Source organism: Anarrhichthys ocellatus, unplaced genomic scaffold (assembly GCF_004355925.1).
Source record: "Anarrhichthys ocellatus isolate YVR2014 unplaced genomic scaffold, GSC_Weel_1.0 scaffold30, whole genome shotgun sequence".
Lineage (NCBI taxonomy): Eukaryota > Metazoa > Chordata > Actinopteri > Perciformes > Anarhichadidae > Anarrhichthys > Anarrhichthys ocellatus.
This window is the reverse complement of record NW_022280060.1, coordinates 3,129,643-3,153,120: the sequence shown is the minus strand read 5'-3', so window position 1 is coordinate 3,153,120 and position 23,478 is coordinate 3,129,643. Positions and strand designations below refer to the sequence as shown.

The 23,478-nt window shown below is 42.7% G+C and overlaps 5 protein-coding genes across 8 annotated transcripts; 3 read left to right on the top strand and 2 right to left on the bottom strand.

The window, feature by feature from the left end:
- Position 1: 1 nt before the first annotated feature.
- Positions 2 to 8,398, bottom strand: hdgfl2 (HDGF like 2). Of its 2 annotated transcripts, none has more exons than XM_031864140.1 (16): positions 6,516 to 8,398; positions 6,002 to 6,078; positions 5,297 to 5,438; positions 4,635 to 4,814; positions 4,209 to 4,331; positions 4,046 to 4,114; positions 3,779 to 3,956; positions 3,571 to 3,655; positions 3,119 to 3,410; positions 2,868 to 3,001; positions 2,670 to 2,737; positions 2,482 to 2,552; positions 2,292 to 2,393; positions 1,676 to 1,826; positions 1,450 to 1,567; positions 2 to 1,175 (listed from the first exon to the last, which is right to left on the bottom strand). In XM_031864140.1, exons 1-16 carry the CDS (start codon positions 6,585 to 6,587, stop codon positions 1,076 to 1,078), a joined length of 1,962 nt encoding a protein of 653 aa, XP_031720000.1. In that variant the 5' UTR covers positions 6,588 to 8,398; the 3' UTR covers positions 2 to 1,075. The 2 variants fall into 2 exon arrangements, with proteins under 2 accessions (XP_031720000.1, XP_031719999.1); XM_031864139.1 differs by having other exon boundaries at positions 3,779 to 3,959; positions 6,516 to 8,396.
- fh (fumarate hydratase) lies at positions 7,795 to 9,774 on the top strand. Its single transcript, XM_031864141.1, has one exon. It carries the CDS (start codon positions 7,852 to 7,854, stop codon positions 9,349 to 9,351), a length of 1,500 nt encoding a protein of 499 aa, XP_031720001.1. The 5' UTR covers positions 7,795 to 7,851; the 3' UTR covers positions 9,352 to 9,774.
- A 111-nt stretch (positions 9,775 to 9,885) lies between these two features.
- fam32a (family with sequence similarity 32 member A) lies at positions 9,886 to 12,042 on the bottom strand. The gene is made up of 4 exons (XM_031864143.1): positions 11,923 to 12,042; positions 11,189 to 11,333; positions 10,247 to 10,300; positions 9,886 to 10,096 (listed from the first exon to the last, which is right to left on the bottom strand). Exons 1-4 carry the CDS (start codon positions 11,994 to 11,996, stop codon positions 10,028 to 10,030), a joined length of 342 nt encoding a protein of 113 aa, XP_031720003.1. The 5' UTR covers positions 11,997 to 12,042; the 3' UTR covers positions 9,886 to 10,027.
- A 140-nt stretch (positions 12,043 to 12,182) lies between these two features.
- On the top strand, positions 12,183 to 14,070 carry mrpl54 (mitochondrial ribosomal protein L54). The gene is made up of 3 exons (XM_031864145.1): positions 12,183 to 12,373; positions 12,907 to 13,063; positions 13,371 to 14,070. Exons 1-3 carry the CDS (start codon positions 12,247 to 12,249, stop codon positions 13,501 to 13,503), a joined length of 417 nt encoding a protein of 138 aa, XP_031720005.1. The 5' UTR covers positions 12,183 to 12,246; the 3' UTR covers positions 13,504 to 14,070.
- Positions 14,071 to 15,514: 1,444 nt separating this feature from the next.
- On the top strand, positions 15,515 to 23,332 carry malt2 (MALT paracaspase 2). 3 transcript variants are annotated; one of them, XM_031864115.1, is made up of 17 exons: positions 15,515 to 15,681; positions 15,979 to 16,158; positions 16,404 to 16,570; positions 17,356 to 17,486; positions 17,680 to 17,836; positions 17,912 to 18,117; positions 18,400 to 18,496; positions 18,604 to 18,654; positions 19,040 to 19,132; positions 19,249 to 19,452; positions 19,799 to 19,976; positions 20,089 to 20,163; positions 20,269 to 20,396; positions 21,322 to 21,471; positions 21,602 to 21,759; positions 22,420 to 22,557; positions 22,760 to 23,332. In XM_031864115.1, exons 2-17 carry the CDS (start codon positions 16,022 to 16,024, stop codon positions 23,177 to 23,179), a joined length of 2,490 nt encoding a protein of 829 aa, XP_031719975.1. In that variant the 5' UTR covers positions 15,515 to 15,681; positions 15,979 to 16,021; the 3' UTR covers positions 23,180 to 23,332. The 3 variants fall into 3 exon arrangements, with proteins under 3 accessions (XP_031719975.1, XP_031719974.1, XP_031719976.1); XM_031864114.1 differs by having other exon boundaries at positions 15,515 to 16,158; XM_031864116.1 differs by having other exon boundaries at positions 15,515 to 16,158; positions 17,930 to 18,117; positions 22,760 to 23,330.
- Positions 23,333 to 23,478: the final 146 nt, after the last annotated feature.

Sequence of the window (23,478 nt, the reverse complement as noted above, 5' to 3'; positions counted from 1 at the left end):
ACCATGCTGAGATTTTTATTCAAGTCTCAACTAAGTCATAGAAATGCTTTAACAATTTACATAGCACTAAAAACACCTGTTGTATGCTTATGACAGGAAAATGTCAAAATAGGCTGCAGCTACAAGAGATCTCAATAGCTTTTAAGGGCAGTTTTCAATCTGTACAGTTATTCCATTTATTAACATAAGCAAGTTACTGAAAGCAGACACTATGGGGAGACGAGAGTGCAAGGTGTTTAACTCCACAGCAATTATTATTTTAGACAAAACTGTAAATGCCAATATTTGCAAACAAGGCTATAAAAAACGTAGGTGGACCTCAGTTGTAAAACAGTTTTATGTGACTTAGTTAATGGCTTTACAATTCAGACTGGATTAACTGGATCAAGACCAGATAATTAGAAAAAAAAAATACTTAACATAAAAGACTCACAAATAGTACTTTACCACTCTCACAATGTCATACACAGACAAGAGGCCTTTGTGATATTTTGTAGACTTTATAAAAAAATTGAAGCCAACAGATGTAAGGGCTGCACAAAATCTTCCAAGCGAAAAAACTAACAGCATGGCTCCATTTTCCCATGAAAATTATTGAAGTTTCATCTCATACTACCCCAGCCTAAATTCCGGTCAGAAGTGCTTCAAAACGTAATCATTCCATATACATACAGTGTAAAAGATCAAAATAGGAGTTCATGTGGTAGAAAGAACAAGGTAGCCAGAAGCAGTAGTACAGGGGTGAAGAGATCCAGGACGGGCCGAGTGTTGTATAAAAGAAAAAGGACATTTTCAGAAATAAAAAGGAGTTTGCGCAGAGACTACCACACTAATAAGCTTTCCTTTTTGCCGTGATAAATAATGGACCAAACAGTTTGAGCGACAGAGCCTTCTGGTTTGATGTCATTATGGTACAAAATATCCAAAACATCAACAGTGACGTAACAGATACTGTAGGAAACGCTGTGTGTGTGTGTGTGTTGCGATGTTGTTGGGCCAGGAGCACTGTATGACGTCAAACTAGGAGGCTACCATCTTTAGCACTTGGTCCACAGCAGAGGTGGTTTAAGGTCTTTCAGCTTTCTACAGCAGGTGGTTCTGTCTCTGCAGAGAGGGAGTTGTCCGCTTCTTCATGCGTGTGAAGGTTTGGTTCAGCAGGGCTGTCTGGGCTTCGTCTAAACAGAGTACATTAATTAGTCACAACCACTGCTGTGCTTGAATTGTGTTTACTTGTATATTTAAAGAGAGGATGCTCACATGAGCTTCGTCATAGTCAGGATATGGTACCCACCCATAGACTGTATATAAGGTCCCACCATAACCGTAATAAGCATTTTTCTAGGGAGATGCCTGTTATTTTTATTGTCCATGTACCAGGATCTGCTATCTTCTAATGTTAGCTGCCCATGACAATTACATGTAGAGCAAAGATGCACACGGGGTGTTTACCTGTTTGGACTTGAAGCAGTATCCTCATTATTCTCCTCATGGGCAGGTGATTTGGGATTTTCTTCTTCCTCCATATCATCTTTTTTCTGTTCTGAGTCCCCATTCACCGGAGCGGAGTCTAGAAAAATATGAACGTAGATTAAAATAAGGATAATACAAATAAAAATATATCAAAAATCATAATATCAAACCAGATGGAGACAGGATCCAAGGTGGGACTTCTTACCTGTGTTTTTCGTCTCCTTCTCATTATCTTCTGGTTCCTTGTCCTCAGGTTTAGCTGCCACCTCCAACTTTCCCATAAAGCGAAGTTTTAACTTGTTGTAGACCTCACTAGCTTTCTCCATGACTGCATTGCTGGCTTTATACCGCCGGATCTATAACAAAAAAAAACCCAGAAAAACATGAAAGAAGCTGCAAATAACGAGGATCATTTAAATGAAAAATAAATACTGTCCTGCTCTGACAACCCTGATTATAAGACAACAAGGTATGCCTATATACCACATTTAACATCTTGTAAATGCACATTTGAAGGAATAAATACAATCAAGAAAATCAATAAAACTAGAAAAGTAAAGTAACCACATGTTTATAAGGAGTTATTACAAAAAACACAGCAGACATGGCAGACTATATCGTGTCCTGGTATTTGTACCAGAGAAGCAGAATTAAGCAGTGGATCATCGTATTATCCAACAGTCATAAATACTACTGGTAACCTCCAGAGACCCCACTACACAAGAGTTATTTCTGGAAAATAACAGTGATATTCTGACGAATGTAAAATGAGTTTACAAACATTAATAAGAAGTAGAGTCCAACAAGTCAAGAAAATGCACCTTTTTTAGAGTGGCAATAACTTCAGCGTTCTTATGGAGGATCTGGCTGGTGACGGGCACAGCTGCAAGTTCATCCAGGGCCTGTAGACACCGGTCTATGTCCTACAAAGACACAATATTTCACTTTTATTGCTGGCTTAAAAACACAAGACAAATGGAAAACTGTATGAAAATTATAGATGTCACTTACTGGGTTGTCCACTTTGAGTGCAAACTTTATATCACTGTGAAGTTTCTGTAGCTTTTCTTCTGGCAACGGCTCTGCATACGGACACACAAAGTAAGAGTCATGACTCTGTGCTGAATTAATACTTTCATAATTGATCTTTGTGTTAATCTGTTCACCTGTTGCACAGTGCGACTGTATGAAACACTTACCCCGTTTCTTTTCCACTTTCCTCTCTGGCGGCCTCTCTGGTTTGCGTTTGGGTTTTTCAGGCTTAGACCTGAGAGGAGAGAGAGAGAGGGAGGGAGAGAGAGAGAGGGGGAACTCTGTGATCTGTGTACATTCAATATTAATCAGGCTCTTCTAATGAGTTTTGCATGCCATAGCCTTTTCCCCCATTGTGGACTCACCTCGCCCGAGACTTCTCTTCTGACCGCCTGGCTTTCTTCTCTTTTAGCTCTTTCTCCTTCCGGTCTTTTCTCTCCTTCTCTTTCTTTATTCTGGCCTTCTTCTGGTTGTTGGGCTTCTTGGATGACTTCTTAGACTTTAGATGAGAAAAAGCACAAGAAGTCCCATGTGTCAATAGCACCGAGAGTCACCTGCAGTCCTATTACTCTGAATAAAGCAAAAAGTAAAACATTGTTATTTTTAGCATCTGTACCTCAGATGGTGCTGGAGAATCAGAGTCCGAGGGAGCAGGGATCGGGGGTGGAGGAGGTTTCTTGGACTTCTTCAATGGGTGTTCGTCTACACCTTCATCTGAGCTACTGCTGCCGTCACTGTCGCTCCCTTTTTTACTCTTATCTTTGTCTTTCTTCTTTTGTTCGTCTTCCTCCTTCTCCCTCTCGCGTAGCCTGCGGAGCTCCTCTGCCTCCTCCTTTTTCCGGCGCTCCTCCAGCTCTCGTCTGCGTTCCTCGTCTCGTTTCTTCCATTCACTGATGCGGTCAGTGTCACTGTGGAAAAAAAAAAGAGCAACCATTATGCTCCTCAGAATGCACATTACATATTACACACACACACACACACACACACACACACACACACACATACATACATACATACATACATAATGTGGGGCATCAATAGGAAAAATAATCTGCGAAGCAGCCTGACCTGTCGCTGTCGGAGGAGGATGAGGGTGCTCGTTTTGCCGGAGGAGGTTTGGGTTTCCGTGCACGAGGCTTTGGTGCTGGCTTCTCTGTGGGGGGGGGGGGGAGAAGCAGTGAGCACATTTACACGAGCAAAACGAAGAGCATGTCATCTTTCCTTCAATATCACACGACATCGATCAATCCAATCTGAGACAGGACTGAACCCACACCTTTTTTGCGTGCCTGTGGGGCCTTCCGGGGCGGTGGATCTGATTCTGATTCAGACTTTGAGGCAGAGTGGGATTCAGAGCCAGACAGAGCCGGCCGCGGCTTCTCGTCCTCCGAGTCGCTGTCCACTGCTTTCTTCTCTGACCCGGATCCCGAGTTTGATTCTGAGCCAGACGAAGTCTTCTGCAACATTACAGATAGAAAGGGGAGGAGATAAATGAAAAAATAATCATGAAAACCTTTAATGTGCAAGGGGGCTGATGGTTCACCTTTTTCTTCCCTTGGCCTGCTGCTTTCTTTCCAGCCCGTCCGCCAGCTTTCTTCTCTGGAGTAAAATCCTGTTGGGAGAAAACAAACGAGTAACATTTATGGGCTGTTTGAAGTTTCAACCAACAATCATACCATGTTGTGTGCATCCATGTGTGTAATAACCTGGTCACTGTTCTTGCCAGAGTCAGACTCTGAGGGCGTGGGTTCGGATTCAGAGTGGGATCCACTCTCCGCTTCGTTTCGGTCGCTGGATGAGCCGCGAGCCTTTTTTGGAGCGGGAGGCCGCTAAACAACAACAACAACAACACATGCATTTAAATACAACAACTGAAGCTCTTTTTCATACATAGTCGATTGTTTCAGCCAAATAATCGGACCTGTCAAACAGTTAGCATTGCTAACTGTTATGCTAACGTAGTGTGATAAGTACAGCTCTTTTGTACCTCACAATTGTGACCAAGAAGTCTATTTTGAATTCCGCTCAACGACATAGTTATAGCGTGATCTAATGGGTGAAAGCTTTATTGGCCCGGGTCACTGAAAAGCCTGTTTTAGTTGAAGGGGTGTTGCAAACTAAATGTCAATTACCTTAGCAGGTGGTGGCTTTCGCTTCACTCCTGCACCCTTTCCTTGGTCTTCACTCCCAGAATCGGAGTCCACATCGCTCGCTGACTCTACTTTCTGAGGCACCGGGACTTCCTCTTCATCTTCCTCCTCGTCACTTCCTCCTCCAGCATTGTTGGCCTCGCTGTCAGATGAGCTGGCTGGCTGCAAAAAATGAAACATTGGAAGATTAATACAAATTTTGTGACATTTTACCTTTCCTTGACAGCCATGGAGAGTGAAATTAAACATGGGGACAGAGATGCAGCAAAGTTCCCTGGTAAGAATTGAGTATTAAATGTTGCAGTAAGCGTCACACCTTAAACTGCTGGGCATCGGGACGCCCTAGTCTGAACTGCAGCATTTTAATAAAAAGACAAGACAAGTTCATTTGTACCTTTCAACACCAAGGTTATTCAAACCGCTTCACAAGTTACTGTCTAGCAGAGACCTGCATGTGAGTTCTAAAACAATGGAAATAAAAATCCAATTTATTTAGCACTAAATGAGCATGAATGGCTAGGAAATACCTTCAGGTTTCACACCTTGATTTAACTTCAAAGTCCATATTTACAGTATCTTTAAGAGAGTTAATGTTGAACTGTGGTACTTTGGGATTTAGGATTATTGACATCAGGGCAACTTACTGCAGGCGGGGCACTGTAGGAGGCATGTGGATTGTTCTGGATCTCCCATAAACCTTCATTGAATCCCTTTCTTTTGTTGGGCTTTCCATAGCGTTCGCTGTACTTTTCATAGGCAAACAGGTCCTTTGCTGCAAGGAATGCTCTGCGGAACAGTGACATAAAAGAAAATGTTGACAAAATAACTAAAAACTATTATATTATCACTAAAAAATAATCAGGTTAACCCTTTCCACTGACTGGAGCCTTTGAAAGAGCAGACTGTGCCACCTAGTGATGGATTTATATACTGCAGGTGCCATCTTGTCAAACAGATGGCGTCTGATGCCAGATCAGACATATTAACACATCTCTCAAAAGCATACTGCACACTCAGACTGAAGGAAGTCAACGGTCAACAGTGAACCTTCAGAGAAGAATAAAGCTTAGAAGAGGAGACTGACAAGCAACTGTGTCATGATAAAGTATATCATGCAAACAAACAGGTGAGGCCAGGTCCTACATATTAAATCAGCACAGTCCCTTCAACTATGCCTTACCAAAAAAAAAACACTTGAGTCGTGAATTTCAGCAAACTTGGTATTTAAATGTCCTCCTTTTAAATGGATAAAAAGTTAATTCCATTTATAGTCATTGAAGTGTTAACAGGTCTGTGCATACAAATGACTTATTTCTCTAAACAACTGGTAATTACAGTATTGTACTCACGTTTCATGTGTCCCAAAGAAGAAAATTGGGATTTTATTAGGAGGTGGTTTCACTGCCCCATCAGCCACATCTTCAATCTGCAAAACAAGTGGCAAATAAAATAAAAACAACATGGGACCCAAACGTGATGCTAGAATGTATTGTTGTTTATTATCTCTAGAAAACAAAAACATTGCAACTTTCAACTGATTAAAAATTGTATGGACGTGTGGTATCTTTTATGTTTAGAAGAGGGGGACAAAAATTGCAATTATCTTCAACGTCATTTTCCAAAATAACGTTAGCTTCGCTGCAGTTTAACGACAGGCCAACAGCATCTCGTGCAAATGATGCTGCTCGTGCACTGTGCCTGTGGGCCTGAAGCACACAACATGTCAGCCCGACAATAATATCTAGTAGTGTATGTGTGTGATAGGTCTCCATGTTACACAGAACCTTCTCCAGCCATACAGAACCCATACACAACAGCTCATCCCCTCCGCCCCTCCGGCTGCTGCTAACGTTACTTGCTTACCCTGGCTGGCCAGTGGGGGTACCCCTTCATTTTAGCGAAGACCAGGTCTCCGGGCTGGAAGTTGTGTGGCATTGTCCCGCTCTTCAGTGCAGCCTGGGGTTTAAAAAGTATTCGGCTGCGTCGCCTCTCTGTGCCTCTCTCTTCGTTTGCTTGTTTTTTTCAGGTCGACACGAAACCTGGAAACGATGGCGTTAGCTAGCAAAGCTAACCGTGTACTAACGTTACCGCGAGAAGAGACGGCGGAGGGAAGATAGCAACAACGGACAAGGCACTTCCGGTCTAACAACGTTTTTACTCTTCAAAATAAAATTATTTTCTACTCGATAAAAAATATTAAGTGTAAAAAATGCAAATTAACTAACTGGACAGTAGTGCATAATTAAATTAACTAACTAGACAGTAAATGAACATTGATCTTGTAATTAACTTACAATATAATAGATTCCTTTATAAAATAAACCAATCTCTACATCACAAAATGAGTTAAAAATTCTATCCAATGTCACCATAAAAGTAGGTCTAGGTGTCACATGATGTAGGACCTTCAACATTTGAATATACTCTTCAAACTCATTTGCAAACTCAATCCAGCACCTTGCTTCCCGGTACACCGTATATATCTACTTGTACTAATTCACCGTGTACTACTGCGGCACTAGTATTGAAGAGTGTAGATTCATTACATCTTAGAATTAAAAAGTAATCCTAATTTTTTGTATGGTTTCTGTTCCCAGTTGGCTTCATGTTATTGACATATATCAACTTTCATAAATTCCAGTCTCATTACACACAATAAACAAACATTGTGCACTATATAGTATACTCAGAACATAAAAATGCTTTCAGGTGTTACTGACTTATCCCCCCAGCAACTTTATTTGGTTTATACAATATTATATACAAATTGGAAGAATTAAAACAGAAAATAAACTGGGGTCCGTACATATAGAAACTATAAACAAGTTTTCAAGGCATTGTAGATAACTGTGATTCACTCTATTCCAAGAGATTATTTCTTAAAAAGTTGGTCTGTTGGATACATGGATACATTAAGAATGTATTAAAATATTTAAAGTTACTGACTTTTATTCTACAAAGTAAATAATGCTTCGTGGTCATGCCGGATATACAATCCTGCAACGTCGTGAGACGCTTCACTGATCCGGATGGAGCAACCTGATCGTATCCATTCGATACGACGAACACAGCGGAAGACCCGCCTTTGTTGCTTCGCTATTGGCTGACCCGCGGACTCGTTTCCTATCCACCCAATGACGGATCATAAAGTGGAAGGGCTGCGTTGACCTCCCCCCGGATTCACCTCTAGTGAGAAGCCATGTTTCGCTCTCTGAGACGCGTCCAGCAGTTTAACTGCAGCCTCCTGACTTTACAAAGAGGCAGCGTCAACTGCAAACTCCACGTCTGCACGTCCAGAATGGCCAGTTCAGAGTACAGGATCGAGCGGGACTCGTTTGGTGAGCTCAAGGTCCCAGCTGACAAGTACTACGGTGCCCAGACTGTCAGATCCACCATGAACTTCAAAATAGGCGGACCAAGTGAGAGAATGCCGATCCAAGTGATCAAGGCCTTCGGGATCCTGAAGAGAGCGGCTGCTGAAGTCAACAAGGAGTTTGGCCTCGACCCAAAGATCGCAGATGCAATCATCCAGGCAGCAGATGAGGTTTCAGCTGGTAAACTGGATGATCATTTCCCTCTGGTGGTGTGGCAGACTGGATCTGGGACTCAAAGCAACATGAACGTTAATGAGGTGATCAGCAACAGAGCTATTGAGATCCTAGGAGGAACACTAGGCTCCAAGGAGCCTGTCCACCCCAACGATCACGTCAATAAGAGCCAGAGCTCCAATGACACCTTTCCCACGGCCATGCACATCGCCGTAGCCACAGAGGTCCACCACGTCCTGCTGCCCGGCCTGCAGACCCTGCACGCCGCTCTGGCCGCCAAGTCCGAAGAGTTCAAAGACATCATCAAGATCGGACGCACGCACACCCAGGATGCAGTGCCGCTGTCGCTCGGACAGGAGTTCAGCGCTTATGTCCAGCAGGTGAAGTACAGCATCGCGAGAGTGAAGGCTGCTATGCCCAGGGTGTACGAGCTGGCGGCGGGGGGCACTGCGGTCGGGACGGGACTCAACACCCGCATCGGCTTCGCTGAGAAGGTGGCGTCCACCGTGGCTTCTCTCACGGGCCTGCCGTTCGTGACCGCTCCCAACAAGTTCGAAGCTCTGGCGGCCCACGATGCTCTGGTGGAGCTGAGCGGGGCGCTGAACACGGTGGCCGTCAGCATGATGAAGATCGCCAACGACATCCGCTTCTTGGGGTCAGGACCCCGCTCGGGCCTCGGGGAGCTCATCCTACCGGAGAACGAGCCGGGGAGCAGCATCATGCCGGGCAAGGTGAACCCCACGCAGTGCGAGGCCATGACCATGGTGGCGGCCCAGGTGATGGGAAACCACGTGGCGGTCACCATCGGAGGCAGCAACGGGCACTTTGAGCTCAACGTCTTCAAGCCCATGATGGTCAAGAATGTGCTGAACTCAGCGCAGCTACTCGGGGACGCGTCCGTCTCCTTCACCAACAACTGCGTGGTGGGCATCGAGGCCAACAGAGAGAGGATCAACAAGCTCATGAGCGAGTCTCTCATGTTGGTCACCGCTCTCAACCCGCACATCGGCTACGACAAAGCCGCCCTCATCGCCAAGACGGCTCACAAGAAGGGCTCCACGCTGAAGGCCGTGGCCGTGGAGCTGGGCTACCTGACTGAGGAGCAGTTCGACCAGTGGGTGAAGCCCAGCGAGATGCTGGGGCCAAAGTGAACTCTGACAGCACGAGAAACAAAGAAAATACCTTTTCTAGTCTAAGAAAAGACTCCTGCCTATTAAATGAAAGAGGTTGAACTGTATGAAACGAACATTAAGATCCTGAACTTCACATCTCTTAATACACATTTTGTGAATCCTGATACTGTTTTGCATACTGGTGTTAAACTTTCACTGTAATACACTGTTACATGTTAAAACAGTGAATTCACCCATTTGACACAAAGTGTAAAATTTGTGTATTTGTTTAACAACTATATAAAGTCTTAAACCTTTTGACTATTAGTTGGTACCTTCAGATGTTCACACTGTGCCATCCCAAATGATTCAACCTGGACGACTGTACCTCTGTTTCACAGTATATGTGCCAGTTGTTCAGCGTACCAGTTCAATTAAAATATGTATTCATTTAAAAACAAAGCTTTTGTATAGTTTCTGCATAATTCATATTTTTTTTACACACGCACATTTTAAATGTATTAGCAGCTGATCTGTGGATGTTTGCAATGTAAGACAAAGAAACACAAGATATGCGTTAGATCCTTTATAGCATACACAAGAAATTAAAACATAAGTGACAATTGAAGGATTTTAAAGGTAAATATATAAAACGAGGAAATAAATTTGATGCGCAAGACAGGTGATAAACAAAACCAAGGGACCAACTGCTCTTCTATTTGGTCCAGCTGACCTTTGGGATATCGTAATGCTCCGTCAGAGTGTCCAGGTGGCGATTGAAATCCTGTAAAATGATAGACATACATTTTATTATCTTTCATTTCAAATGACATTTATATAAATACTGTTTTGATCAGCCAAAATAATTTAAATGGATAAATGTGCGGACTCGAGCTGGAGTGAATGGCTCAATGCCAGGCTGGACATGACTCACCTCCACTCTGAGTTTGTGTGTCTTTGAGGCTTTGTTCAAAATCCTCTCCATTTGCTTTAGGGAGAGAGAGAGAATGATTACAAAAATAACTTCAATAAATACACAAACACCTCCAGAAACATCACTATCAGGATACGGCAAAACAGCCGAGGTTTTTAAGAAAATGGCCATTAGCAACAAATCACACACTAAAACCTGCTAATGGCCTGCTGCAGCTGGAACTACTCTAAACATAGAAAGAATAAGTGCTTTATTCAAACATTGTCCCGTCTTCTTGTGCAGCAGATGTTACGCTGCTTCACCGTGTGTGTGCACCGCTATACATTATGTCGCAACATTCACTTCAAACAATGACCTTTGGGTAGAAAAGAGACAGATTAACGTTGTCTTTACATGAGGAGAGGACTAATACACAGACTGTGAAACATCATTAACCACACCGCAGCTAACAAATCTATTTTGAAACCATTTCAGGTTGGGATTACTCTGCCTTGTTAAGAACAGTCTCTCAGTGATACTAAAATAATCAGCACTTTGGTGGAACAGAAAAGTTTACAAACAGCACATAAGTTAATAGACAAACCATACGGAAAGTTATGTGTTTTGGTTTCACTGCAGTGTTGCTGGTTGTGAAGCTAAAAGCACAAAATCTTAAATCGCCAAACTGTTAGCCTGGAAAGTTTCTTATCCAAAAAATATTTTGGATTTATGTGTATTTTAGTGTTTACTGATGATTATTACAACATCCCCTCTGTGTGAATCTGACAACTTGTGTGAAATGGTTTGTTCATGCTGGGTTGTGTGTCAAAGTATGGACCCTCATACTAATATGGCATTGTGGTGGTAAAGACTTATGGTAGCGCTTTTAGGCTTATACAGTAAATATATACAATAGCTATGCCAATCACTGCAGCGCTCTAATGCTGGAGAACTAGAACGTACCCTCTTCTCTTGCATCTTGTCAAAGGCCATTTGTGCCGGGGTTCTTTTGTCAGCATATGTCTTGTTGCTTTTCCCCTCCTCGTCGTTTTGACCGGTGGCGAGCTGCTCCAAGCGACGCTTGCTCTCTTTATCCTTCTTCTTCTTCCTGAAAAACGACATGTAATGGCCTGTTAGTTGATAAGAGGCTTTGCCAGGCCAATCACCCCCTTCAACAGGCGAGGACAAAGAAAGATGATCACTTATACAGGTACAAGATAAACAGTGGTCTGTATAGTCAAACTGGTAATCGTTTGTGTGTGTAATCTTGTCCGATTTAGATATATACTTATGTTGTTATGGTGTCTGCCTGTCTGTTCATGCATTTCAAAACGTGTTTGCTATGTTTGTTCGCGTTTACACCGTGTGGTTTTAACGTAGCTAACGTTAGCTAATGTTTTTAGCCACATCTGTAACACTCCATAACGTCACAGCGAACAGTATTAACGTCACATTGGTTTTCCACTATTCGATGCTATTACGATAATGAATTTGCCCAAATATTACTTCATCGTTACCTACTCAATTATTGCAAATAAACATTAACGTAACACTGTTTTTATATTAGCAAAAATGCTAACATTAGCCTCGACTGAATACCAGGCGCTTTAGTCAGATGCAACTGTTTGTTCGTGTTTTTGTGGACTATAAAGCGTCATCTTTCTCGTTTTTTTTTAACCAAATGGCACAATACTTACTTTTTTCCAGCTGAAATGCTCCCTAACCCTTTTAGTTTCAGGGCACTCTTCTGGGACGCTGCGTACTCAGACATCTTCTAGAAGTCGTAAATCGTTCTTCTTCTGTTGTGTTATTATCGTACCAGGCTCACGTACCGCAGTGCTGCCACCTGTCGGTGTGAAGGGCTACTTGTCTCCGTCGTCTTGCAGTGCGTCCGCCCGTCCAGAGGGGGGCAGTATATACTTTTACAGAAGCCAAACACAAAGCAGAGAAACGGAAGTTGAAGGAACTATGAATGTCAAACTGCGTAGCAAGGTGGGCTGCGTTTTCTAGTGCAGTTTAAAATGTCAGGGTATAGTTTATTTAGGATAGCCACGTTAACAAAAGGCATCACAAGCAACGCTACAACGTCGCTGTGCAGGACGAACGTATTCAACCGAATACAGACATGTGGATATGCTAAGAAAGTTGGTGAGTAAATAGGACACGTTAACGTTACCTTATCTATTATACATGTTCAGTGCCAGTTGTAAACTAGTTGTAGTTATGGGACATGTGTCGAGTTGTTAGTTTTCTCCACTGTTTATGATTTAGAAGGGATAATTGTTTTGTTAGTAGTTATAAATCACCTCTGGCCAAATCAACTATAACACCGTTACGCTGTTGTTTGTTTGTTTGTTTGTTTGGTTAAATCTTTGTACTATTGTTTAGTTGGTTCATTTAATATTATTCTATTTTATTGTATATATTGTGCATTTTTATATTTCATATTTTTACTCTGTTATTTGTATTGCTTTACCTGTATCTATAAATGCTGCTGTAGCGAAAACATTTAATAAAGTAACTATCTACCTTTCTATCGATACAATAACTGTTCGTGCACCGACCTAAATAACCTGTGTCTGCATATGCATTCAAACCATTGTTAATGACAAAATGTCAGTGGCTTATTTTCTATTTTCAATCCACTCGCATGACAAATCTCTCATTCCCGTTCTTTGCAGTGGCCAAAGGGAAAGGGAAAGGCATGGTGAAAGAAGAGCACAGAGGCCCAGATGTGTGTACAGACCCTGTCAGACTTACTTCTTATGCAGTAGGGGCCAACATCCTCAAGCAAGGAGACGACCCCCACCTGAAGCCCCCTGATCAATATCCAGAGTGGTGAGGAGATTTAGAACTAACTCTTTTTGCATTTTGTAAAATGTATTTTCCTACTTTTCAAGATATCTTATGAGAAAAGCAAGATATAAATTAACAAGTAAATGTGTCCTTTTATAACAGAAAACTGTGCAGATCTTTTAAAGAAGGATTGTTACTTTATGTTCTCATTTATGTCAGTAAATCCATTTTTTTTTTTCAGGCATCCAATGTTGAGTTATTGACATCACTGGGTGACTAAGTTTAACTTATTGATGCTGGTGTGTGTCTCCACTGATCTGATCCCCATCTCCTTTTTTCTTTCACTCAGGTTGTTCCAGTTGAACCTGGGGATGCCCAAAAAGCTGCAGGAGCTGGAGTCGGACACCTGGGAATACTGGAAGCGTCTGAGGAAGGAGAACATTTTGCGTTTCAACCGACTACATAAAGGGAAGAAGTTTTAGGCCTTCACTGGACTGACGGAGGGCTTCTTCCCATACGTCAGGTCGCTTCAGACTCGGTGGACTGAATTACCTGACGTGCTGTATGTTCAGAGCCAGAGTTCAGCTTCCTGAATGAATCTTCATTCGACCAACTCTTTGTCACTTCCAGTGTGTTATTTAAAATCCTGCAGCATATTCAACGGTTCTCTGGTAACAATACCTGAAAGCTAAAAGAAAGTTGAAAGATCGTGTGATATGCTCGAAAGCTCTCAACCGCTACTTAGTGGTGAGATTGTTTTGTCAATTTCCTAAAGGTGGTTCTATTTGGTTCAGGGTTACTGCATTGCACTGAATCAGTTTGTACATGTTAATCTTTTTTTTCTGTTTTTGTCTTTTTCCCATATCTGAAGAGAAATGGCCTTATCATGTTCCCTATGTTTTTTCTTTTCTTTTTGCTAAGTCATCACAAATAAATAGGAATAAGTAAATGTCCTGCAAAGTTTGCCTTTTCATTCTTTCTTTAAACAACATCATAATATGAATGTGGTAGCTGCCACTCTAATAATAAATCACTCTTTATAAAATGTTTATATGTATATGTTTATATATTACTATAATTAATTATTGATTAGAAAAATAGGGAACTATACATTTAAGTACAACCTGAAAGAAGAGGTGATAACTTGAGGTCAGAGGTTGGCTCCTGGCCGTGAAGCGGTCCAGGCCATCATGGCCCGCTGTGATGGCTGCTGCTAACACCTCCAGAGTAGACACAACAGGCCCTGTAGAAAACCCAGAATGCCCTGCAGGAGGCAGGATCATGGATGACAAGTAGAAACAACCGCAGTCTGGAGGCCCAGGCTGCTCAGTCTCACCCTCTCAATTTCCAGACCATGTGGCGCCCCCCCCCGCCTGCCAGCCACAGAGCCTTGGAGCGGACCAGTACCGGCCACAGACCTGCCACCACCAGCCAGGACAGGTCTTTGAACCACCTGGCACCCGGACTCTCTGGAGCCCCGAGTACCACGGACATATGCTGTGGACCAGCCGATTCATCTTCAGTATTACTGGCAGCAAGGCATACAGCAGGCCGAGGGGCCAACATGGGTGGGCCAGCGTGTCCACCCCAATGGGTGAGCGTCGTTTGAGAACCAAAGTGGTACAGCACTCTCTGCACTGCTGTGAGCTCCAGCAGAGTGATGTCGCGGAGGGAGCTAAACCACATGCCTACAACCAGTTGTGTTGTTCCTTTTGGACCGTATGTAGCTGAAGAAGTGCAAGCCAACGTTGTAAATTCATCATGTGTTGCAGCCCCAGACGTACCACGGGGTGGGCTGCTGACATCAACCCAAAGGGGAGACATAACACTCCTCGCCCACACTGAGGCTGTGGACCCCACGAGTAGGGTCAGCCGTTATATCGCCTCCACACATGGGAATCCAAGAGCAGCCCAGGATAGAGCATCTGCTGACTGGGCCCATTGATGTATGTTGTGATTTTGGTCACACAACACTTTATAACAGTGTAGTTATTGAATATTTTTCCGAATAAAAATTATCCTAAATTGTGAGCTTATTTTACCAAACTAAGTGTAGTATAACCAAGAGGAGCCCATTGATAGATGAAGTGATTTTGGTCACAGTTCATATCAATGAAGTTATTGATTATTTTCCCCAATAAAAAATCCTCTATTTTATGTAAAGGCACATTTTCCCAAAAGTCAGCATTGTAGTATAATCATTGGTGTATGTCGTGATTTTGGTCACATTGCACTTTATAACAGATGAAGTTTTGAATATTTGTTCCAACAAAAATTCTCCAAAATTATGCAAAATATTCTTTTTTTATACAGTAAGCGTAGAATAACCAAGAGGAGCCCATATATAGATGAAGTGAGTTTGGTCACACTACGCTGCATGCCAATGAAGTAAGTTATTGATCCGGGAAGTCCGAATCTGTGAATCTCTTTCCAACTTTACCCAACTTTTTACAGTTCGGTCTACTGTATTGAACGGAGATGACGTGACTCTCCGGCCACGGTAGAAATGAGGAACCGAAATGAGAATCAAATCGTCTGGGGAGCAAGACTGGAAGAACACTGATGGGGTGAAAACGTGCACCGCGCAGCTCTGTTAAAGGCACTCGTTGATCTTTCTCTTCATATTTGATCAACGGTCTGTTTACTTGTTTGTAAAGTCGGTAAGTTTTCTTCACGACTTTGTTAAATGTCTGTTTGTTAATTGCGGAAGCGAAGTGGCTGCGCAGATAATAACGTCGCGATGTTTAATTACGTCTGAACACAGTCCGTCGTTTCATTTTCGCTGTTACCTGGATTATTTCCTGAATGCGATTACTATCTCCTGTCGCGTGCGTACGTTACCGTTAACGGGCGGATTTATTTTATTAAACCCGAGCCTGTGTTTACAACTTGTAGTTTTGTGGTGTACCACTTCCAGCGCCTACATTTGCACTTAGATGTCCCTGTTCGTCCGGTAGAGCTCTCGGTTTGTTTGTGGAGACACGAATACACGATACGAAGATGGAGGAGTGGAACATGAGCGTCGGTAGTCTGGGTGAACAAGTCCTGGACAGGCTGTCAAAGATGTTGGACAACGCCACCTGCGGATGGAGGCAGCTGGCCACCGCTGTGTCCGAGCAGCCGCAATTCCGCTGCAGGTGAGACATCGAAGGCATCACTTAATAGACGCGCTCCACACAATATTAAATTATTTCCACACTTTAATTTATTAACATTTACACTTCATCCTGTAGTATAGGGATTATCTTTGATGTATGACATGTGTGATAAACAGGTTTGTCCCTCCATCATACTGCACATTCCTGCAAAAAAAACAACATGTTTGGGCCCATTGAACTCTCCCCAGCAGACTAACACTGCCCATTGTACCCCCTCTGTGTAGTGAGAGCGAGCTGACCAGCTGCTCACTGCAGGTGCTGAGCACTGCAGGCAGCCCAGGACGCACACTCCTGGCTTGGCTTGCTGACCGTTCCTGCTCCCTGGACTTCCTACTGCACTGCCTGAGGAAGATGGACCACCAGGAAGCTGCGCAGTACCTTACCAGCACATGTGAGGAAGAACTGTCAGGGGGGGAGGGGGGTGCCATATGCAAATGTGGAAAAAACAACCTTTTTTTAGGAAATACCACTTTAAGTGTAAAAATCAAGGGATCTGAAATAATGTTGGGTTGGTTTCCAAACAGGGTGCCACATTATTCTTTGCTTAGACTTCCATCCCTTGATCTAAACTAGTAAATCTGCTCAACTAAATGGTCTAAGTTGTTGGTATTTGTCTGTCAAATGTGAAACGTTTTCTTAAACAAATGTTCATAATCCAGGTGTACAGGCTGTGTGTTTGTGTGTGAAACAGTGGTGGTTCTAGACCATTTGGGGCTGTGAATATTTAGCGTTGCTGAGGAACATGTTGCACCTTCCAATATAAATGCAGTCCATTTATCACCCCATAGGTTTGGTTCTCCAAAAGACTAAGAACACACATATAACAATAAACGCAATGATACTCATTAAGTTCTTACGTACATTTTATCACTGCTATGAATAATTACAATTTCCCCTTTTCTAGGGATAAAGTGGGGTAAAAAATATGCAAAAATGTTTGCCGTAGTTATGAGGCCAGAGGGGGTCCAGACTTATTATTACTGGGGCACTGGTCCCGTCTGCCCTGTTTCTCTTATACTGTGTCCATTGCTGCAGCACCCCTATTCACCACAGTGGCACATTAGTGATGGCTCAGTTTATTTAGATGCTGATAAAATGTGTAGCTACACTGTGATGCCCCACATCTAAATACAAATATATTTTCTGTGTTTCTGGGTGGTTGTGTGTGTGTGGTAGTGGCAGAGCTGATCCAGATCACAGTGCAGCCACAGGCCCAGCAGTCCACAGTGGGGGGCAGGGTGGTATTGACCTGCAGAGCCTCCGGTCCCCCTGGACTCAGCTACCAGTGGTTCAGAGGCAAAGAGGAGGTCAGTCAAACCTTGTTTTATTATTTGAATTATAACAATGGGATTTCAGGTCAAACCCCAAGTAATGTGGCGCGTTCTCAATTTATGTTACTTTTCGGCTAAATGTGCCACCTTCACATCATATGGATAATAATGTGGTGATTAGTTTATCGCGTGTGATATCATGTGGTGATCGATGATTTGCTTGTTTTAGATTTTGGATGAGACAGGGAATACACCAGAGCTGGTTCTGCGTCCTTCACTACCGGCCCACCAGGGTCACTATATCTGTCGAGTCCACCACGGAGAGACCTTTATCTTCTCCCAGTGGGCTCATGTTCGCTTTGTCCCGACTGCAGGTCCTAGTCCAGGTACTCCTCCTCTCCTCCTTCTCGTCTCCCTGTTTCCCTTGTTTTTATTTCATCCCATGTGACGTAACATCCTAGTAAATCTTGTCATCTCAGGCTGCAGCAGCAGTCTGTTTCCAGGGTCAGTGAGTGGGCTGCATATCATTCGTCAGCCTCAGTCCCAAGCAGTGTCTGAGGGCGACTCTCTGGTCCTGGAGTGCAGTGCAGAGGCCAACCCGCCTGTGCAGTACGAGTGGTACCACAACATGGTGCCCATGACACAACACAAGACACATTCCCTCAAGGTAAGTCGGTGTATTCACTGCTGTGAACTGCTTACCGACTGTGTAGAACAATGATTTCAGAAAACCTTTTTTTTTGTGGTTTAATACTTTTCTAAGGCCAAAAACCAAGTCAATAGATATATAAAGGGATAATATAAACAAAAATCAAGGTATATTTGTACGTAAGTATGACATATATGAGATACGTAAGACCAAACTAATGCAGGTGTCAAGACTTTATAATCAAAACACATTTAACTAATCCTCAAATTTGGTCTCCATATCTTCTTTTATTCCCTGTAGATCCCATGTGTGACCACAGCACACAGAGGACAGTACAGGTGCAAGATGTTCAATTTGTATCATGAGGCCTGGAGTGACACAGCGACGATCACCGTCGGTGAGAAAAAGATAGACCAGCATTAAGTCGGACATTGCACATTTATACGCTCAATAAAACACGAGTACTGTGCAGTGAATAACTTCCTCTTTTGCACTTTTATGCAGGCCCCAGTTCCATCACTGAGGCATCCTGGGTAGAAGTTGATCGTGGTCTAGGTATTCTTTCTATTCTGATAGTATATAGAAAGAAATAGAGGAACTAGACCAGAATTTTAGTTCCTTTTTATTCTTTTCCGCATCACTAGAGTACATCAATACGACTTTGATTCCTGTTTTTGTAAGTACATCAGTGAAAGGCTTTCTGTGTCAAAGCAGCTAATCTGCTTGCTGGCATTTGTAGGTTGTGTGGGTGTGGGAGTGTGTGTGTGTGTGTGTGTGTGTGTGTGTGTTGAAATCATGCTGTTTTACTCATTGTGGACTCATCTGATCAACAGAAAGCAATGTGTACAGTTTGTGTTGTTACTAAGCACTGTAGAAATTAAAACGAGACAAAAACATTTTTTACATTTTTATTTACACCTTTTTATATTGGTGTTGACAGACTCAAAGGAAGTCCATAGGTCGACCTGCGGACCAGGATTACATCAGCTACAACAGATGGTCAACCCGCCCCCATCAGTCAAGCATTTCTATGGCGAGTTTTGTGCAAACAAATAAACACAGTGCAATCACAATACAGTACCTGTGGCTGACATGATTTTTTTCTGAGTTTTACAGCTCTTTCATGATGCCTTATCTTCCCCTCCACAGCCACAGACAAAGTCGCTCTCCTGATTGGCAATATGAACTACCTCTACCACACTCAGCTGTGTGCTCCCATCGCTGACGTCCACGAGTTGACCAACCTACTCAGACAAATGGACTTCAAGGTGGTTTCCCTGCTCGACCTCAACTGGCAAGAGATGCACAGCGCTGTTACAGAGTTCCTCTTGCTGCTTGACAAGGGAGTCTATGGTTGGTCTCTTGTCCATCTGGACAATATGTTCACTGTGTTCAAAACGTGAATCATATGTGTGTCTCTACTTTTAAAGTCTACAACATAGGCTAAACACCTGCTCTACCCCTACATAATAAAGAATTTAAAGAGATGTACAGTACCACTGTTTTTCTACATAAAGCTTTTTTTTTTTACAATATAAAATATAGTGTAGAACTAACTACATGCTTATTTAAAACATACTTTTTTACCAACAATAAGCTAAAAAGACTAAGAATCTGACCAAGTGTCCATGCCAACTTAAGCTAAGAGACAACACACTTCATCAAATTCGATAACACATATTTGTTACTCCTTCCGCAGGCTTGCTATACTTTGCTGGTCATGGTTATGAGAATTACGGCAACAGTTTCATGGTTCCCATAGATGCGCCAGCCTCCTACACATCGGAGCACTGTTTGTGTGTACAGAATATACTTACCCGGATGCAGGAGAAACAGACTGGACTGAACGTATTGCTGCTAGACATGTGCCGCAAAAGGTATGAATTTTCTTTTCTATTATCGAGTTGATGTACCAGCTTTTTTTTAATATCATGTTGAGGTTAGATCACCTGCCCTAAATATTTATGCCTCTCATGAATTCCTTTTCAGAAACCTATATGATGACGTCATTGTACAACCAGGACTGCTCAAGGTCACGGCAAATATAGTGTTTGGATATGCCACGTAAGTTTGCTGATTCACCTCCTCCAGTGTTGCAGACATGTCTGAACTAGTCTCTCTGATTTAGGCTAAAAGGTGTCACTCATGTGTGGCGTGCTGTGTGTTTAGATGCGTAGACGCTGAAGCGTACGAGGTGAAGAGGGAAGACGTGGCAAATGGCATCTTCATAAGCTTCCTCAAGCGGCGAGTCTGTGAAGATGAGAAGGTCACGGTCATGCTAGACAGAGTGGGTGAAGGTATGTGGAGCAGGCGCGTGAAGTATGAGATCTCTGGGCGTGCTAGGAGATATCCATGTTGCATGGAAAGTATGATTATGCCTTACATTTAAATGTTTGAGATGATCCTATCATGTAGTCATTAGGTCACATTATGCTGCAGCATGTGGCTTTCATGCAGCTCCTTCATGTGAATTTTCTTTTTACATTTATATTGCTTGTGTGCTCGCTTGACTGTGTGGAGATCATGACACACCTGTACCTGTATAGTCCGATGTGTTTCCCTCTTGAAGGCTCTGGTATAGGCCTTTCTCACAGAAGATATTTTGACCCGTCACAGTAGGAAAAGCACAGGTGTAAATAATCAAATTATTGACCACTGCTTTGATTTTAGGTTCTTGGTTTGGTGTGTGCTGGCTCTCACCAGAACAGTACAGAGCCATCGTTAGTGTTATGATTAACACCACAACGACGGGTCCAAATGTGTGCTGTGAGAAAGACCTATTGTGGTCCACGTTGGCTCCATGACCCGGTTTACTGACACACCAACATGGAGCAGAGACATCACTGTCATCAGTCCCACACTTTTCTGCTATGGCAGCAAATAAACACAGTTCCATGTTTTGTCTGGCACACAAGAATGTGGGAGGAACATTTTCTTTAACCGGAGAAATACTTTAAACCATTTTAAACTGTTGCAGTTTGAACTGGTGTTACTATTTCTGTGTGATAAAATGTATAATGGAGGAATACTTGGCAGCAAACATTCACAAAGTTCTACTGTCTTTGGGGTTAAACATTTTAAGAATGTAGCAGCTCTGGCCACATGTCATGTTACAGCATCGGCAGGTGATGGACCACACCTGTTGCAACAACCCTCTTTGGGTTTAAGCTCCTAAACAGCACTAACTGATGCTTGTTGTATGTCGTAATGTTCTCCTATCAGACATGGGGCGCTGTGAGATCACTCGAGGGAGACAGGCTCTGGAGCTACGCAGTAATCTGTCAGAACGACGTTCCCTCACCGACCAGATACAAACCGCTGAATGTTCTGCTTCCCATTCAGCTCGAAACCTGCAGTGGGCTATCGCTCACGGTACTTGTTTCACAAACATTAGCGTGAATTATTAAATATTACAAGAATGATTGTCATGTTTGTAGATAATTTAATGTTTGTTGAAATCAAAAGTATTGTCTCATGGTGTGATTTAAATGTCTCTTTGTAGTCCTACCAAAGAGCCTTTGTCTGCAGTTTGACTGTGGAGTGAAGGTTCAGCTTGGATTTGCTGCAGAGTTCTCCAACATCATGGTCATCTACAGTCGGATACTTGAGAAGCCCCAAGAAATAGTTTCCTGCTGTGCTCAGCTTACCGACTTCCCTCAGGTTTGTAAGCAGACATTAGACATTGAGATTTCAAAAAAAACATTCGTTTTTGCCTGCACTGACTCATCATGCATGCGATCTGTGTTTCAAAATACAATATATTTAAAGTGGGAATTAATCTGTCATGTTACAACCTGAACTTGATGTTTAGAGGAACACAAGGAGAAACAAAGTTTACCCAACCTTTGAATTAAAGGGAATGATAGTGAGAAAAAGACTACCGAAGCACTTTAGTGTAACAATAAGTGCCGTTTTTTTCATAAAGATGATTAAGAGAAGAAAGCAAATAAGGCGTCAGGGTCTCAAAGACAAAAAAAAACATATAAAAGAGCAGAGCTGTGTCAAGATGCTGCTACATAGAATGCAACATTTCACCAGTTACCCTCCACCACAGAGCAGCAGCTCCAGCTCAAAGGCCAAAAAGGGACAGAAACATTGAATTTGGAAGTAAATATGCAGCTCCAATGATTGTTGAATGAGGTCCAGGTGTGATCAGGTGTAAGTGATCCAGGCACTGAGAAAGGGGTGTGGCTGACCTGAGACAGCTCTCTTCCAACAAGAGGGCGGAGATAAAATCAGTGGACGTAACACATGGATACTTGAAGCACACACACAAAAACAAAAGTACTGTATTGACCTTTATCTGTCTTACTTTGGCAGGATGTGGATATTGATTTGAAGAAGAGTAACCAGGAGACTCTGCTCGAAGCCGGCAGTTTATTATTGATCAAAGAAAATCTTCCTTCACCAGAAGTCCCAAGTCTCTACACACGAATCCGATGCCTGCAGAGACTCAGGGTCAGACACTTATTGTTTTCATAATAACTTCTCTTTTTTATGCCCCAGCAGAAACCTTATATATGTTTATGCCCTCATTTTCCTATTTCAAGCAATATTTCATACTTTTATGGAAAAATTTGGAACTCAGAGCCAAGCCTTTTAATATTTTTTATATAAAGCTAAAAAAAAAACACATTCTTGCTCTTCACTGTCTTTATAGAGGGAGCTCACATTCACCATCTGCCTTCATTACACCTATTCCAACATGGATGACGAGGTACAGGAAAGGAAACCAGTGACAGTTGGTAAACCACTGGTCTCCAAACTCAACCTGCATGAGCCCCGACCGCCTCACGCCCGCTCTGCCTCCTCATCCTTCAGCCTCGACTCCTTCAACATTCCTGAGAGCTCCTCCTCTGTTGGTTCAGCCTCAAATGCATGGTCATATCCTGCACAATCTGGCAGAGAATCCTCCACGATTGACTCGGCAACTTCATCCAGAAGTGCCAACATTCCAGAGGAGACTGACTGTGAATTTGATGCCCCTCAAGCACTTGTTGCCAGCAAAAGCCTGCCCCACAGCCAAATAAATGACACGAATTACAAATTCAGTGACATGTACAATTTTCATTCTCACTGAGCATTATGTAACCAATGATTAAATCATTACACCAACACAACCATTTTTGTAACGTTTTATGCATATTTCTTTTCAAGAATTTGATACATTACGATGCATTGAAAAAAATATGGGCTCTATTTGTAAGAAGGAAGAAATAAAAACATATCCGTTTAAGATGAATTGTATACACTGTTGTATGCTTCCGTTTTTTGTAACTTGTATTACATCTCATGTGCATTCGTACACCTGTTAGTTGACATCGCTGTATGTGTGATTTATCCTGTGCTTGTCTCTGCACTACAACCGTACTGCGCATG